We start from the raw sequence: 15794 nt of genomic DNA on the forward strand, positions 1-15794 counted from the left end.
TTAAACGCTTCTTTTTTAGTGATACAGCAACTAGGGGAAGGGGCTTACCAAAGCCATCTTTAAAAGCAGCAGAGAAGGTCCCGTCTAAAACCAGTTTGATTGCAAAGAAATCCATTTCATGGAATTGTGGAATTGGAAGGGATCCCCAAGGATCATCTAGTCCAACCCTCTGCAATGTGCAGGAAAACCAATTAAGCATTCTTGGGAAGTGGCTGTCCAGAAGGGCCAGTGCTCCCCCTCCTGTAGCCAGCGATAAGAAGCAGAGTGTTTTTTTAAAATTCCGCTTCTGAGCCAAGTAAGCTCCTGGTGCGGCTTACATACAGTCAGTAAAACAAGACCGTCCCTCCCTGTAGGCTTACAGTCTAAAAAAGCACGACACACAAGGAAAAAAAGAAGAGGAGGGAAGAGGAAAAATGAAATCATCTTTCAGCAGGGCTGATGGAATGGTTCTGCTTTTCTTCTCGCCTCCCTCTGTACAGCCTGCTGGTGGTGACAGGTGAAGGAGGAGGAGCCTTCATGGGGGAGGACTTTTGGCACTGGTGGAGTAGACAGTAGTGGCCTAGATCGATGGATAAATAGTCCGACTTGTTAAAAGGCAGCTTTCCTAGATTGGCAGCCCTAAAGTCGCGAACCGTCCGTGTCTCCAGGGATGTAACTCACCCCAAACGAATCCATTATTTTCTTGGGACGTAATGCATGCTTCCGCATGAATTCGGACGAGAGTTCCCCTTTAATCCGAAATCTCGTTCTGCGCAGGTGAGGTTTTGCGCGTGCGCAGTATCAAAGTGCACCTTGGGAGGTGTAGTTCGGAATCTCCTAGTGTGGCATGACGTCACGTGTCACCGCATTATGTACCAATTCCGTGATCGGTTGATTTCGCATGACCTCCCTGCGTGATGATGTCATGCGACGTTTACTCACCAGTTGCTGGTATGTGCAGAGGGAAGAATATGGACCTGCATTGTCCTCCTCCTTGTTGGAGAGAAGCAGTGGTGGATACACTGGATCATTCAAGGGTTAAATCATGTCAGCGCATGCGCAGAAATGGCACTGTTTAGAAGCCAGCTGTGCATGCTTTGAAGCTCGCAATCAATTCTGATCATAATAGCAAATTCGTAATGCCGTGATCCAAACTTGCTACAAAGATGAGTGTTACAAACAGACAAATTTTGACCAACAGGCCAACTCTGGGTGGAGCATGGAGGTACAACAGTTCCCTCCTCTAGCGGGCCACGTGGTTTCTGCGCTGGGTGCAAAAGAGGAACACAGCGCTGTGCCTTTCCCCCGCCAGCCTGCTTACTCACCTCCCTGCAATTTCTGATCACCAGTGGCGACCAGGCTATTGCTTAAATACAAGGCTGAGGCATGAATCTTCCACACATATTATTTCACAATAAAAAGGCCAGGACAAAAGAAATAGCACACCAAAGAATACAAAAAACTGAGAAATAAAAATAAATAAATAAAAGAAGAGAAACGTGTATACAGTACAGTGTCGACCCTAGGTCCTGTCTTCCTCCAACATACAGTGTTTGCTCTGAGTTTCTGATAGCGCAAACATCAATACTCTATAGTGGGTGGGCAAATTTGTGGGATTCAGATGCCACTTCACCCCAGGACACACACACATCGTCAGGCTGTGTTGCTGGTGCCGTTGTGCGAAAATTATAGGGGTGTTGCTGCCTTGTACGGCTGAATTTCGGGGAGTTGAGACTAGGGGCCTGTAAGCCCCTGCTCTATAGAGAGTAGCCTCATCCCGACCTGACAGCAAATAACAGAATTGTTTCTACATCCAAAGCACACTCCTGAGATCCTAGGATACCAGCTATAAATTAAACACGAATCCTGCTAAACAAGGGATATTCCAAAAGCGAATGCACCGAACCCTCCATCTGATGTGTGCAATGGCTGGGGATGGGTTGTTACTGTTGTGATATGGCTTGCATTCCTCCCCTCCGCACTTTTATGTGTTTTAAGTGGCTGCAGGAGGTTAGGGGGCTCAGTCCCAGAAGAAAGCGATGCGTCCCAGAATTGTCAGGGAGAGGTGGCTTTCCGTTCCTCGTCTCGCTGTTATTGGCTTTAATTGAGAGGGGAAGGTGTCACCCCTTTCCCCTAACTTAATCGCAGGGAACGGCTTAGCGGTGTCTGCCCGTGATAACTGTAGATAACTGTATTTAAAGACAATATGGGGTTTTTGTAGGACTTTATAACAAAACACACGCTCCGAAAGGGGGGTAATTCTCTCCCCCCCTCCTCCTCCTCCCTTCTTGTCCCTGTCATACGTTAGGTTTAATGAGCAATTTTAAAAAATTGAAAATAAAAGAGGAAAATGAATAGGTGTTGAACCAACCGGTGATATGTAAATGCCAACTAGTAATTACCTAAAACCACAATTTTATTTCTGTTTCATCTTGCAAAACATTTCATTTCCACCGAGTGAAAACACTTAATTTGGGCTGTGTTTTCTCCGGCGGAGGCCGGGTGACGGAGGCCGCGTTTCCCCGGGCCCGTGGCTAGGGGGAGCACTAGGTCTTTGCTTGGGCTTCCGCTGGATCGCCTCCGCTCTTTAGCCAAGGTTATTCGTTCCTTAGGCGCTGAGACGAAGATTATGAACCAGGCAGTTCACCTGACCGTGCATTGGGATTTGGGTGTTCTTTCCCGTTTCCTTTCTCCCGTCACTGGTTCAGAGAGGCTGAGCTGGGGATGGGGCAGAAATTCGTTCTGCACATGTTTCAATGCAAACTTTCCAAATATTGCAGTTTTGAAGTGCAAAGCTCTCTTGTCCCTTCCAAATTCGTACTTGTCCAAATTTTGCAGTGGAGTCTCCGAATTTTGCAATGGAGTTCTCCAATAAACAATGCTTATAAAAATGTGTGCATTAGAGAAGATAATATTTAAATATGCATTATAATGACCCTGCTTGCAAAAAAAGAAGAAAAGAAAGAGGAATATTAGGCTAAAATGCCTTCAAATCACGCCTGTATTAAGAGAAGTTTGCACAAAAATACTTAAGATTTTTCATGCAAACTTTTTTTAAAAAATCGAAATTTTTAACGTTTCGCACAAACTGAATTTAAGACTGGAGAAATTCTCGTTCAAGATGAAGCAAATTTAAGATTAGAAAAAAAATAAACAGAGAGAAACCAAAAATGACAAATTTGTTCATTGCCAGGCTCAACTTGGTATACTAATTGATTTATGATGCCATAAACGGTTGTGCTTTTTATATCGTAAAAAAGCACAATTGTTTGGTAATTGTGTTTTTCGACTGTTGGTTGTTTTATTATGCTTTTCATGTTTTTAATTTTTGTGAAACGCCCAGAGAGCTTCGGCTATTGGGCGGTATAAAAATAAATAAATAAATAAATAAGTCTACCTAATGGGTTTTTTAAAATGGCACAAGACTCATTTTCTTTACTGGTTTTTTTTTAAAGTCTCTTATCAACCAGTGCTTGGAAAAATGAAAGAAAGAAAGGAATCTAAATTCTGATTATAGTTTTGGAACATGATATTCTCAGAAGTGGCAAACATTACCCATCAATATATATCTTACATCAGCACTGGCTCTGTTAATGATATGGGAGGAACAAAATGTCAAAGTGGCTTCTTAGAAATAAATCGCGTTCATGCCGATCGCTGTTTGCAGGCTAATAGCTAAAAAGTTGGGAAATTACCAATCTTGGTATGTGGAACTGTGGCAAAAAGCCCTGGTGGAAAAAAATGACACGACAAAATTAGCTAGGCAAAGGCAAAATATCTGATTTTTATAAAATATGATGGGATTTTATTATATATACAAATCAGGGACACACACATTTTTGTTTCTTTATGTTTTATAAAGTAGTTGTAAAGTTGTAATAACTTTGTAGTGGGAGAGTAAACACTTTAGATGATTTTACAAAGAGTAGGGGGCATTTTTTTTTTAGTACGTTTTATTAAAGTAAAGTTGTACTAAATATTGAGTGGCAAAGTTTGAAAAAGCGTTAGGTGATTGCATGAAGGGTAAGGGGGAATTGAGGTATTTAGGCAATTACAGGGTGTTTAATGGATTGGTTATCTGCCTTTCGATCGAATGATCAGTCCGTGAACTTGACATACATTTGGGTACCGACTGCCCTCATCCTTTGTGTTTTGGAGATACAGAAAGAAATGCTAGCTGGGATTGATGGGAGTTGTAGTCCAACCCATTGGGAGGGCACCAGATTGTGAAAGGCTAAAGTAAGGTAGCATTTTCCCCCAGGTTTGGGAAATAAAATCTAACCCGGTGTTGGAAGCAAAGATCATTTTTACTATTTTCTGTTTGGTTCTTGTGTATTAAAACATGGATACTCCATTCAGATTAAAAATGATCCTACCACTGTGGTGTAGTGGTTAGAGCATTGGACTGGGAGTCAGGAGATCCAAGTTCTGGTCCCCACTCAGCTGTGGAAGCCCCCTGGGTGGCTTTGGGCCAGGCACAGCCTCTCAAACCAACCTACCTCACAGGGTTGTTGTGGTGAGGATAGAAATGGAGAGGATGATTATGTACGCCGCCTTGGGTTCCTTGGAGGAAAAAAGGCGGGATATAAATGTAATAAATAAAATAGATACACATTTCATCTGGCTATCAGTCATAGAATCATAGAATAATAGAGTTGGAAGGGACCCCTAAGGCCATCGAGTCCAAACTCCCCACTCAGTGCAGGAATCCACCCTAAAGCATCCCTGACAGATGGTTGTCCGGCTGCCTCTTGAAGGCCTCTAGTGTGGGAGAGCCCACAACCTCCCTAGGTAACTGGTTCCATTGTCGTACTGCTCTAACAGTCAGGAAGTTTTTCCTGATGTCCAGACGGAATCTGGCTTCCTGTCACTTGGGCCCATGATTCCGTGTCCTGCACTCTGGGAGGATCGAGAAGAGAGCCTGGCCCTCATTGGTGTGCCTTGTTATTTGAAGAGTGCTAGGTGGACCGATGGTCCGACTTGGCAGAAACAGCTTTGCATTGGCCATTTGACCAACAGGCAGGATTGTAATAGGGTCAGCCTACATATACGGTCCCTCTTTATCCTCACAAAACCCTTGTGAGTTAAGTCATGCTGAGAGATAGTGGCTGGCCCATGGTCACCAAGTGAACGTCACGGCTATCGGCGGATTGGAACCTACTTCCAACAGGTTTCGTAGAGGCTGACTAGGCCCAAATTTACTCTAGGAATGGCGCAATGTTGCCCCACTTCTAAGTGCCAATATTTCGGCTGCTAGTGTCACGTGGAGTCGGGGTGGAGGACCATATATATATTTACAATAATATACCGCTCCATATCTAACTTAATGTGCCCACTTGTAAAGTTCCAGAAGTTGCCCACTCCTGATTTAAAGCCAGATGAGGTTAATAACCCTGTGCCACAACTGTGTCGGGTTGGGTATCCCATGATTGACTGCTTCTCAACACAAAATAAATCAATAAGTATAAGGTTTCTGGCACATAGAAAACTTACGATGTTGAGGAGAAAGCATCTTCCTTAGTGGCAGGGCCCCGGCTCTGGGTTTTGAGGGCCCTTGACACGTTCCATGCTCCCTCTCCGTAAGTGAGTCGACCTTTTCCCCGCCATGTTCACCGTCTGGGATTGTGCCTCATCCTCTTTCTCATCGTCGTTTGCTGGACAACTGGGGAGCACGAGGAATGGGAAAAAGGAGTAGCAAGTCCTGGGAGCTCTTTTCCCAACCAGGGTGTATAATAATCAATGATTTTTTAAAAAATATATATATATAAAAAATCACATTTTTAAAATTTAAATCGGATTTTTTTTTAATAAAATGCTTTTTTGAGGAAAAATCTATCTAAAGATAGTTTTCTATTTAAGATACATTGTAGTCCAAAGGTTATTCATCATGAAATTAGGATTCGTTTTTAATTATGTAGCATGAGGCTGTATATTCATGCAATGTTTAAATTTTGGGGGTAAACGAATTCCATTCATCCATTCACCATGTCATGCTCTTCCAGAGGTTTCTGTAAGATGATTGGGCATTTTTTTCTATCTAGAAGATATTATCACAGCTACTTGGTTTTACAGTTCTCAAAACGGTGAATTTGTGTCTGCAGAGATCACAATCCCATTGTGCCTTTGCAAATCTATGTACACAGAATCAACCCCTTACCTCTTAAGTGCGAAGTTTCAAAAAATTCAATGAATAGAGTGCACTTTGGGGGGTGGGGGGTGGAGTCACATGATTAAATCGAGTCTTTCTGAGTAGTGATTTAATTGATTTGAATTTAATTGATTTAATTGATTTAAATCAAATCCACCCTGTTCCAAACACACCCTTCTCTAGACACCAGCTCTTTCCCCTGGCTTTTGTGCAGTCTCCCCACCCCCAGTTTTAAAAGGCTGAAATGCCTCTTTTTGCTGGCAGAAAAATCTTTAAGCTAATATGCGCTGGTGTTTCAGCGACACTCCTTTTGCTTTTTGCTCCGCCCCTTTTTGCCTTCAGCCCCGCCCACCAGAGGAACGTGGCCCCCAAGAACTCCCCCGGAATGGAATCCGGCCCTCGGCTGAAAGCGATCCAACACCCCAGGGCTAGGAAGAGGGGAAAAAAGAAAAGAAAAGATGGAGTGGGGAATGGCAGACACTTCTCTTTCCTTCACCAGTTCAGATGCAAAACCATCCATCAGCTTTGTTTCCCTGAGCCATTGGAATGCTTCTGAACATTCCATGCCCTCGCACCAACTCAGTGCCAAGCCATTCAAAAACACAAGTGCAATATGATGTAGATTGCGGGGCTTCCTTCCACGCGCCTCACTTTTAGATTCCTTCACCTCCTCGGTGGTCATGAGGGCAAGACCCCCTTTGATTTTGTATAATAGATCCTTAAAAATAAAATTTCAGGTTCCGTGTCGGCGTTGAAGAGTGTGCGCGCGCGAATCTAAGCCAGGATCCTCACTTTGAGCAAGCCCTGCCTGGATTCTGGAGGAACGGTGCCTCTTTAGCGAGATATATAGCTTCATAATTAGCCGCTTGCATTTTTTCACGAGTGCTAGCATCAGCGTTCTGCGATGTGTTACGCTGATTAACAGCTGCTTTGCAACTAGTTCCGTGTGCCACTGATCACCGTATTTGTCAAGCCGGTCCTGACAAGACTACGGATATTCCCTCCCCGCACCCGGTCTTACTTAAAACACAGCATTTTCTGTTTCGCTTCCCACCCCTGGGTCCCCCCTCCTCTAAAAGGGGAGGGGTGCGTTGGTTGGTTGTTCTTCTACTTTTCTCCGGATTCCAGACTTCGGAGCTTAAGGAACGAGAGTTTTGAAATGTTTTGAAATGGGCCGAGCACATCTCTCGACTTCATGCCTCTGTCACATTTGCATGCGTTCGCTCGTTAGCCCGACCCATTTACACGTTAATCTGCGATTTTTTAAAAATATTGCAGATTAACAATAATCTTGATGCCTGGTAACTTGAAGATCTTTTCTTGGAACTGTTTTCTTCCCCGTGCTAGCCAAAAGATGTAGCAGCCATAGATATCACTGCAAAGGTGTGTGTGTATAAGAGGTGTGTGTGTATAAGAGAGAGAAAGAGAATCTCTCTTTCTTAGCTATAATTTTGTAATGTCATTTTCAATCAATAGACCTTTAGCGAAAAGATGAGACGGATGATGGAGGAGGCCCTTTAAATAATTTAGCTCTCGTTAATGGAGCGATTTCATTTTTTGATAGAATGGCTTTATTGAAAAGTAGATGTTTTGCGCGCTGCGTCTTCCTCCTTTGCAATCCGTCCACCATTTAAAAAATGTGTGTGTGGAGCCAAAGCTGAGCTCGGGAAGATTACCGTCCCTCTTGGATTAATCTCTTAAAGAAAGTATTGTTAGTGGCGGGGCGGCTGCAATTCTGCAAAGTTTTTGTTTACCAATGTCAGTTCTTCCTGTACAAGTCTGGGTGTTTTGGACTACAACTCCCATAAGCCCTAGCCTGCAAGGATGATGCCCAAGGATTATGGGAGCGGTAGTCGAGAAAATCTGGTGAGTACCAGGTTGCCCAGCCCAAACCAGAAATAAAATATTCTTACTAGAGACAGGGTGGTGTAGTGGTTAGAGCAGGTGTGGAGGAGAATCTATGTCACTTCAAGCGCTGCTAGGCCTGCCTACTATCACCAGCATGTCCAGAAGCCAAGGATTATGGGAGTTGTAGTTCAACAATATCAAGAGGACCAATATCAAGAGGCCTGGGTTAGAATGTCAGATAAGAACATAGAATCATAGAATAGCAGAGTTGGAAGGGGCCCACAAGGCCATCGAGTCCAACCCCCTGCTCAGTGCAGGAATCCACCCTAAAGCATCCCTGACAGGTGGTTGTCCAGCTGCCTCTTGAAGGCCTCTAGTGTGGGAGAGCCCACAACCTCCCTAGGTCACTGGTCCCATTGTCGTACATAAGAAGAGCCATGCTGGATGAGACCAAGGGTTTGTCTAGTCCAGCTTTCTGCTCACACAGAGGCCAACCAGCTGCCCAAGGGAAACCCACCAGCAGAACATGAGTGCAACAGCACCCTCCTGCCCATATTCCCCAGCAATGGATGTACATAGCCATATTGCCTCTGATACTGGAGGTAGCACGTAGCCATCCGGAGTAGTAGCCTTCTCCTCCATGGATTTGGCTAATCCCCTTTGAAAGCCATCCAAGTTGGTGGCCATCCCCACATCTTGTGGTATCGAGTTCCATAATTTAACTCCGCACTGTGTGAAGAAGTCCTTCCTTTGATCTGTCCTGAATCTCCCACCAATCAGTTTCATGGGATGACCCTGTTGGGTTCTAGTATTATGAGAGAGGGAGAAAAATGTCTCCCTCTCCACATTCTCCACGCCCTGCATAATTTTGTACACCTCCATCATGTCTCCCCTCAGCCTCCTTTTTCCCAAGCTAAACAATCCCAGTTGATGTCACCTTCTCTCATTGGGGAGATGCTCTAGCCCCTTCATCATTTGAGTCGCCCCTTTCTGCACTTTTTTCCAGCTCTATGATATCTTTTTTTAGGTGAGGTGACCAGAACGGTACACCGTATACTATGTGTAGTCACACCATAGATTTGTATAAAGGCTGCATGATACTGGCAGATTTTTTTTCTCAGTTAAATTCCTAATTATAACTCAGGATCAGAAGTGTTGTGGACACTCTCACAAAATGGCTGCTGTGGGCTGGCTTTCCCATTCATAAAATGGCTGCCGTGGTGGGCATGGACACTCATTTCCCAGAAGGCAAACTAGTGAGACTATATATATATAAAAAAACCCTTCCCCAGGAACCTAATTACAAGGTGGAATCTTATCTCTAAACAAAACAAAACAATTCCTTTGAACCCAAATAAATATGGCGCTGAAGGGTGGCATTTTGCTTTGCACTAGGCCAAAAAAAGAAAAGAAAAAAAGGGAGTAATTTTAAAAATTGAAATAAAATAAAAACCCAGAGGGTCATGAAGACTAGCAGACATGAAGAGAGGCTGAGGGCATATTGGTTGCAAAACACTGTGTTATCAAAACCTGCAGTTTTGCATCCTGACCCAAGGAAAATGCCTTTTTAAGGTAAAGTCAGTGGAGGCTGTTAGCTTCCGTTTCAGCAGGGCTGTGGATCCATTCTGGGTTTCAGTCAAAGCCAGCCCAGAACTCTAAGGGAGCTTCCCAAGGTACTGAATCCGACCCCTACACTAGGACCAGCCCCTTGGAGAATTCGACCCCTGGCTGGTTCTGACCGAAACGTAGAATGGACTCACAGCCCCGCCGAAATCGTAGCCTGCTCTGCTGGGTCGGTTTGCCTTCCCTCTGTATCCCTTCTTTGAACGTGGGCATTCTTTTCTTCACTAAACATGATAGAGGAGTGGCAGAGCATTTGGTTAGCATTCATAAGATCCCGAGCCAAGTCCAGGTTTTTGAGAGTCCTTCATCAAGACACCTTCAATGGTCCCCCTCCCTCACTGGGACTACCTTTCCGCTGCCGTTCTCACCAGCTGCTAATGTCAGGCATCCTCTCTTTTATCATTAATCCCAATTGTCTGCTGGACGGGCAGGGAACCAAGGAGCATGAAGGCAGCATTATCTCCTCTTTCTTCTCACCATCATTGTCTGGGCCAAAGTGAGGGACAGGTGAACAGCGCTGAAGACGAGGAGTATATCAGTGGGGCCCTGTTGGGGTGTGGATCCTCAGCACGTGCCCAGCCGTGTCTACCCTGGACGACACCCCTGATCGTTCCCACTCGCTTGCTCGAGAGGCCGGGAGCAAGGAGGCCGCGGCATCTCCTACTCTTTCGCACCACCACCTCCAGAGCAAGAGGCAGGCGAACATGTAGATTGGATTGGGGGAAGGAAGGTGCAACTCCAGCGGGCTCTTCTACAGGGTGCCGGCCTTCGCCAGTTGCCGGCCATGGCCACCCTTGGCCCAGGAATCCTTTAATCTCCCGTTTAAAGGATTAGGTATCCGGCAATGGGAACGACCTCAGCCTGACAGCCTCTGCTAGACAGAGCAGACGAGCCTGGACTAGATGTACGAATCTCCTCTCCTGCTCTTTGACACATTCAACAAATTTACTGTCCGTCATTGCATCTTGCAGAGAGGATTTTCATAAGTTAAAAGATATGCAGTGCACAGCAGGGGTGGGGAACCTCTTTCACTTGAGTCCCTAAGAGCTCGGGGGCCGCTTTCCGGCATTCGACATGGCCATAGCAAAACAGGTCGCCTCGAACGTCAAAATGCCGGCATATTTTAGCTTAAATCTTGCGGTCCTGACTTTTCCCCACTCTTGGTGTACAAGCATCCTTTGGGGGTTGGTTCTCAACCTACCGCCAGTCGATATTTTTGGAGGACCCCCTCCCGTTAACCGTCCCGAAGGCGAAGCAGCTTTCAACGCGAGGGGGTCTTAAGCCGCGAATCGATAGAGGGGCACGATCGGAGATCCTTTGAGGGGGTCGGCCTGAGCGTTTTGGTATCAGCCGTCGCTTCCTCCCCGGCCGCCACGTGCCGAAAGCCCCTCAAAGAGTTCCGAAAGCAGCGAGTGATTAATAAAAACGCAAAGTAGCTTTTGAGATGTCGGCACGTCTCCGTGTCTGCTTCTTCGGACATCTTTCTTGTTCAGCACATTTCCCGCCCCCCCTTTGCGGTTATTAATTTGTGCCGTTTATCCTTCTGTATCTGGCGCAGCGAGACCCGCGCCGTTTTAAATGTGCAATTTCCCTATCGCCGGCATTTCCAGCGAGACAGATCAAGAGGGGCATAAACAAGACCAAAGTGGCGCTTTATGGTGTCGGGGAAAGGTGGGCGGGTTCTGTATTATTTTACAATTTGAAATGATTGAACGCTAAACTTTAAAAAGTGGGTGTTTGCCCCCGCGTTCACTCCCAACTCCCCCCCCTCCCTCCATCCCCCTCAAACTCAAAAATATGCTGGGACTTGGTCAAATTTCCCGTTAAAATTAAAAAATATGAATTCCATCTCCCTCCCAAATTCATTTATCATGCTTTTTAAAAAGGTGTTTTTCTGCTTTACCTGATGTCTAAATTGGATTGGCTCATTTATGCTGTTCTTTGCTATATCCCCCCATGCTTTTCTTAAATGAATTAGTAATGACAGCGTACTCCATCATCCCCTCTCTACAGCCACTTTAAGGGGAAAGCCGGGTGATCTAAACCTTTTAACCTATTAAAGATGATTTTCCCCAATTGAATCAGATCCACCGCAGGTGTAATAACTAATCATTTAAACTACACCTGCTATTATGTTTTTTTAAGCCATTATGCATGTTGGATAGATGATAATTCATGTTTATTGCATTGTCCAATGGATCCGTTTTGCCTACACTAGCCTGATTAATGTATTTAAAGAAAGGAGAGATGCAATTTTAAAAGGGGGGGGGAACACACACTCCCGCACACGCACAACATTGATGGAATGCACCAAGGACTCCATCAAAAGGGCTATTAAAACCCATCAAACCTCTGCTCTTTGACCTAAGATGCATATCTGAAAGCCAGGTGAAGACAAGCATTTGCTTGAGTTATGGCAGGAGGTTTCAGGTTGGGTATTTCCCCCCACCCCTATGAAAAGGCTCGCAGACCTTCACCGAAAGTCCTCCAAATCTGTCGAATCAAACGTTCCCTTGTCTCCTTGAAAGTCCCGCCTTTCCTGCCACCTTGCCTCCACTTTTAGGGGGCAGAGGGTCCCCCCAACTAAGTGGCGAACCGGCCAGATGCAACGTCAGTCAGTAACGGGAGGCCACACCCATTTTTGTTCAACTGTAGCAACGCTTGTGACCTTCGGTGATTGGCAGTTTCCTCCTAGGGAATATTATTATTATTATTATTATTATTAATAATAATAATAATAATAATAATAATAATAAGGAGGGCTTTCTCCTCACCCCGGTTGTGGAACAAGCTCCCCAGAGAGGTCCGCCTGGCGCCTACACTGTACTCCTTTCGTCGCCAGCTGAAGACCTTTTTATTCACTCAGTATTTTAACACTTAATTTTAACTTAAATTTAAATTTTACTGTTTTAACTCTGTATTTTAATCTTATATCAATTTTGTTGCGTGGTTTTTATCCTGGTTGTGCTTTTTAAACTGTATTTTGTATTTGTGCTTTTAACCTGTTGGTTGTTTTATTATGGTTTTAATTTTTGTGAACCGCTCAGAGAGCTTCGGCTATTGGGCGGTATAAAAATGTAATAAATAAATAAAACAAAATAAAATAATAATAATAATAATTTCTTACCCGCCTCTCCCTCTGGATCGAGATGGGGAACAACATTAATTACAATATAATACATAAAACTAGTTAAAAGAGCATATAAAACCAATACAATATTAAAATAACAATCACAACGTCTTAAAATCCTTAGGTTTAAAATTCATCTGGGTAGGCCTGCCGGAAGAGACTAGTCTTTATGGCTGCCTTAAAACTCAGAAAGTGTATTAAGCCGACGAATATTTAGCAGCCAAATGTTCACGATTCCGGACGGGCCCTTTTCTGCCTCTTACAGGCACCGGAAATTGAGGCAGGGCTTAAACGTTGCAGTTAGTTAAAGCTAGTTTTTACGCCGATTTTCAGCCGAAGGGGACCCCCAAAGTAAGCACACATATAGCTTTCATACAAATCAAACCGTGTCAGGATACAGGCATGGTTTGGAAGCTGCAGCCTCAGGCTTGCGCCCAAATCTCGCCCTTCTGGAGTGGGGGACATCTGGACTTTCCCCCGACCATCAATCGTTGAGTTGACATGCTGATATTTCATTGAGGTTCACTTTCTCTCTTTCCCATTGCGCGTTTCATGCCGTGTTTTGACGTCCTGCTTGTGTCGTTGAATGTGCGTGTGTGCGTGTGCGTGTGTCATTTGGGATCCGACTGTCCCCATCTTCTAAACACCTCTCTTTTTCCTCTTTCCCCAAATCCCTGCCCTCTCTGCAGATCGTGACGGCGGTGAAGTTTCTACAAAACCCTCGAGTCCGCCACAGCCCGCTTGCAACTAGAAGATCATTTCTCAAGAAGAAAGGTACCTAATTCTAATGGGTAACACAAGCTGCCCCCAACCTGGCACTCTCCTGAGGTGTTGGACTGCAATTCCCATCGTTCCCAGCTGACTAGGAATGATGGGGTAGAGTGCTAGGTTGGTGAAGGGCGGCTGAATTCCGTTTCTCTCGACCCATCCTTCATACTTCTTTGGTTTTTTTGTCTAGTTGAAAAGTTTTCCAGTTTTTTCAGACTTTTCTGGGGTGATTTGTCACCTTGACATTGTCCTCTTGTACCCTGGATGTGTTTCCACGCGAAGCAGCCCACGAGTCTGAAAGGCAGGGCTTGCGGTTTTCCGAAGTGGCTTGTCGTTTTAGACAACGGATTCAGTTTCTCTCTGTGTGTGTGTGCAGAAAGAGCAGTTTAGTGTCAACAGACCCTCTGGCCTGTTCTAACTCCTGAATCGGGCCAGCTCGCAGGCAAAATAGCCAACAGCTTCAGAAGGTAGCCAGGCCGCATGCAGTGAAGGGCACGGGTCGCGTTCAGCGAAAACAAGGTCGGGTTAAGGTTAAATTTGGGGTCACCCTGCCTTTCACGGACTAAAAGGGCAACCGATTGACTGCCGAGTCCTTTCAGAAGCAGAGGATCCACCGCCACCTCAATAAATTCAGCATCATTTTCAGCAGATGGAAACTGCGCAGTTTCTATTGCATTTATCTTAAAGAAACCACGTGGTTGTGGTTTTTTTTGAAAAGTGGCAACCTCAAGCTTTAAAACCATCAACTCGACAACAGCGAGCTGTTTTTCTGTTTAGGTGTCATTTAGATTCAGATCGCTGATCGAGGAACTCATTGTGTTATTGTTGTCATGTGGTTTTTCTGCTTTGTCCCCGAGCTCACGTTTTTATTCTCAAAAAGGAAAGCAAGTCCTTAGCCTCTATGATCGTAAAAGAAAGCCTGAAAAGGCACTAGCAAGAAAACAGAAAATAAAAGAACATTTTCCCCCTCTTAACACAAATGTCAGTCCATCCCTGTGGCTTTTGGCACTTACAAATCCATATATCTCCCCCACCCCCCTATACCTTTCCTGATCCCTCACAAAGTTCCAGATAGTAAACCTATCAAGTAATAAATAAATAAATAAATAAATAAATAAATAAATAATACCCCTTCCCCAAATCCCTTTCGCATAGAAAGCTAGCATCTCAAGGAGAAAGGTCCTGACATGCTAGTTTTCTATGTGATAGGATTTTTAAATTCTATTTTATCGGTATGGCGAAGCAAGCAAACCTGTGACTCCCCATTGGTGCAGTCTGGAAACACATTTGCCACCTTAGTGAGGACAAGGCTCCTAACCATCAACAGACTTTTGTTCTCTGGTCCCTGCAAAATCACTGGCTCAGTTCGGACAACACAATTCTCGAAGGTGGTTTTAGAACTCCACGGTGGATTTTTTACATCACAGTTCAGAAATGTGTTGTCTGGCGGGAAAACTTCATACAGTGGTGGATATTTTTTGGGGAAACTGTCCACACAGAATTGCATCTCTAAAAACAATATCAGTGCACAATTTCAATAGCAGACCTGCTTAAGACAGCTGGCATAAGTGCCCCTTCGTATGACATTAAATGCCCAGGAGTAAAGTGCAATCTTAACCCGGCGCTACAAAGGTGACTGTTGGCACCAGGTGGGCCTCATTCCATAGTCGGGGGCCACCCCTGAGAAGGCCCCCTCCCTTGTTGCCATCTTCTGAGCCTCCCTCAGAAGTTGGTCCAACACACCTGGAAGGCGTTAGGTTGGAGATGGCCAACGTAGAATTTTAGAGCTGGAAGGGACTTTGGAATTCATATGGCCTAACCCTCTGCTCAACACTGGATCTGTAATGGAGGAAGCAGCTACAGCATCCCTCACTGATGGGCTGTCCAGCTTCTTCAGTGAAGGAGAGCCCAACACCTCCTGAGACAGTGTGTTAAACAGCTCTTAGGAAGTTTCTCCAAACTTTTAGCCCAAATCTGCCTCCCTGCAAATTTCACCCACTGGGAGCGCAAGCCTGCTCCCATCTTCTGCATGGGAGGCCATCAGATGTTTGAAAGCTGCTATCATGTCCCCCTGTCATACCCAGCTCTTTCAGCTGTTCCTCTGAGGACTTGGTTGCCAGACCCTTCACCATCCTGGCTTCCTTCCACGCTCCGGTTTGTCTCCGTGCCCTCCTTCAAAGGTGGCACCCTGAGCTGGACACTATCCTCCGGTGTGGCGAAGTGGTTACAATGTTGGACGGGGACTTTGGGAGATCTGGGTTCAAATCCACCCCTCGCCCACGAAGCTCGCTGACTCTC

General features: G+C 45.1%; 1 protein-coding gene across 1 annotated transcript in view; it reads left to right on the forward strand.

The window, feature by feature from the left end:
• PEX14 (peroxisomal biogenesis factor 14) overlaps positions 1-15794 on the forward strand; it is a 118288-nt gene that overhangs the window by 40581 nt on the left and 61913 nt on the right. Inside the window, exon 3 of the mRNA XM_063145513.1 lies at positions 13418-13502. Within this exon, the coding sequence (XP_063001583.1) occupies positions 13418-13502 (85 nt within the window). The remainder of the gene's footprint in view (positions 1-13417; positions 13503-15794) is intronic.

This window comes from Elgaria multicarinata, chromosome 20 (assembly GCF_023053635.1).
Source record: "Elgaria multicarinata webbii isolate HBS135686 ecotype San Diego chromosome 20, rElgMul1.1.pri, whole genome shotgun sequence".
Taxonomy (NCBI): domain Eukaryota; kingdom Metazoa; phylum Chordata; class Lepidosauria; order Squamata; family Anguidae; genus Elgaria; species Elgaria multicarinata.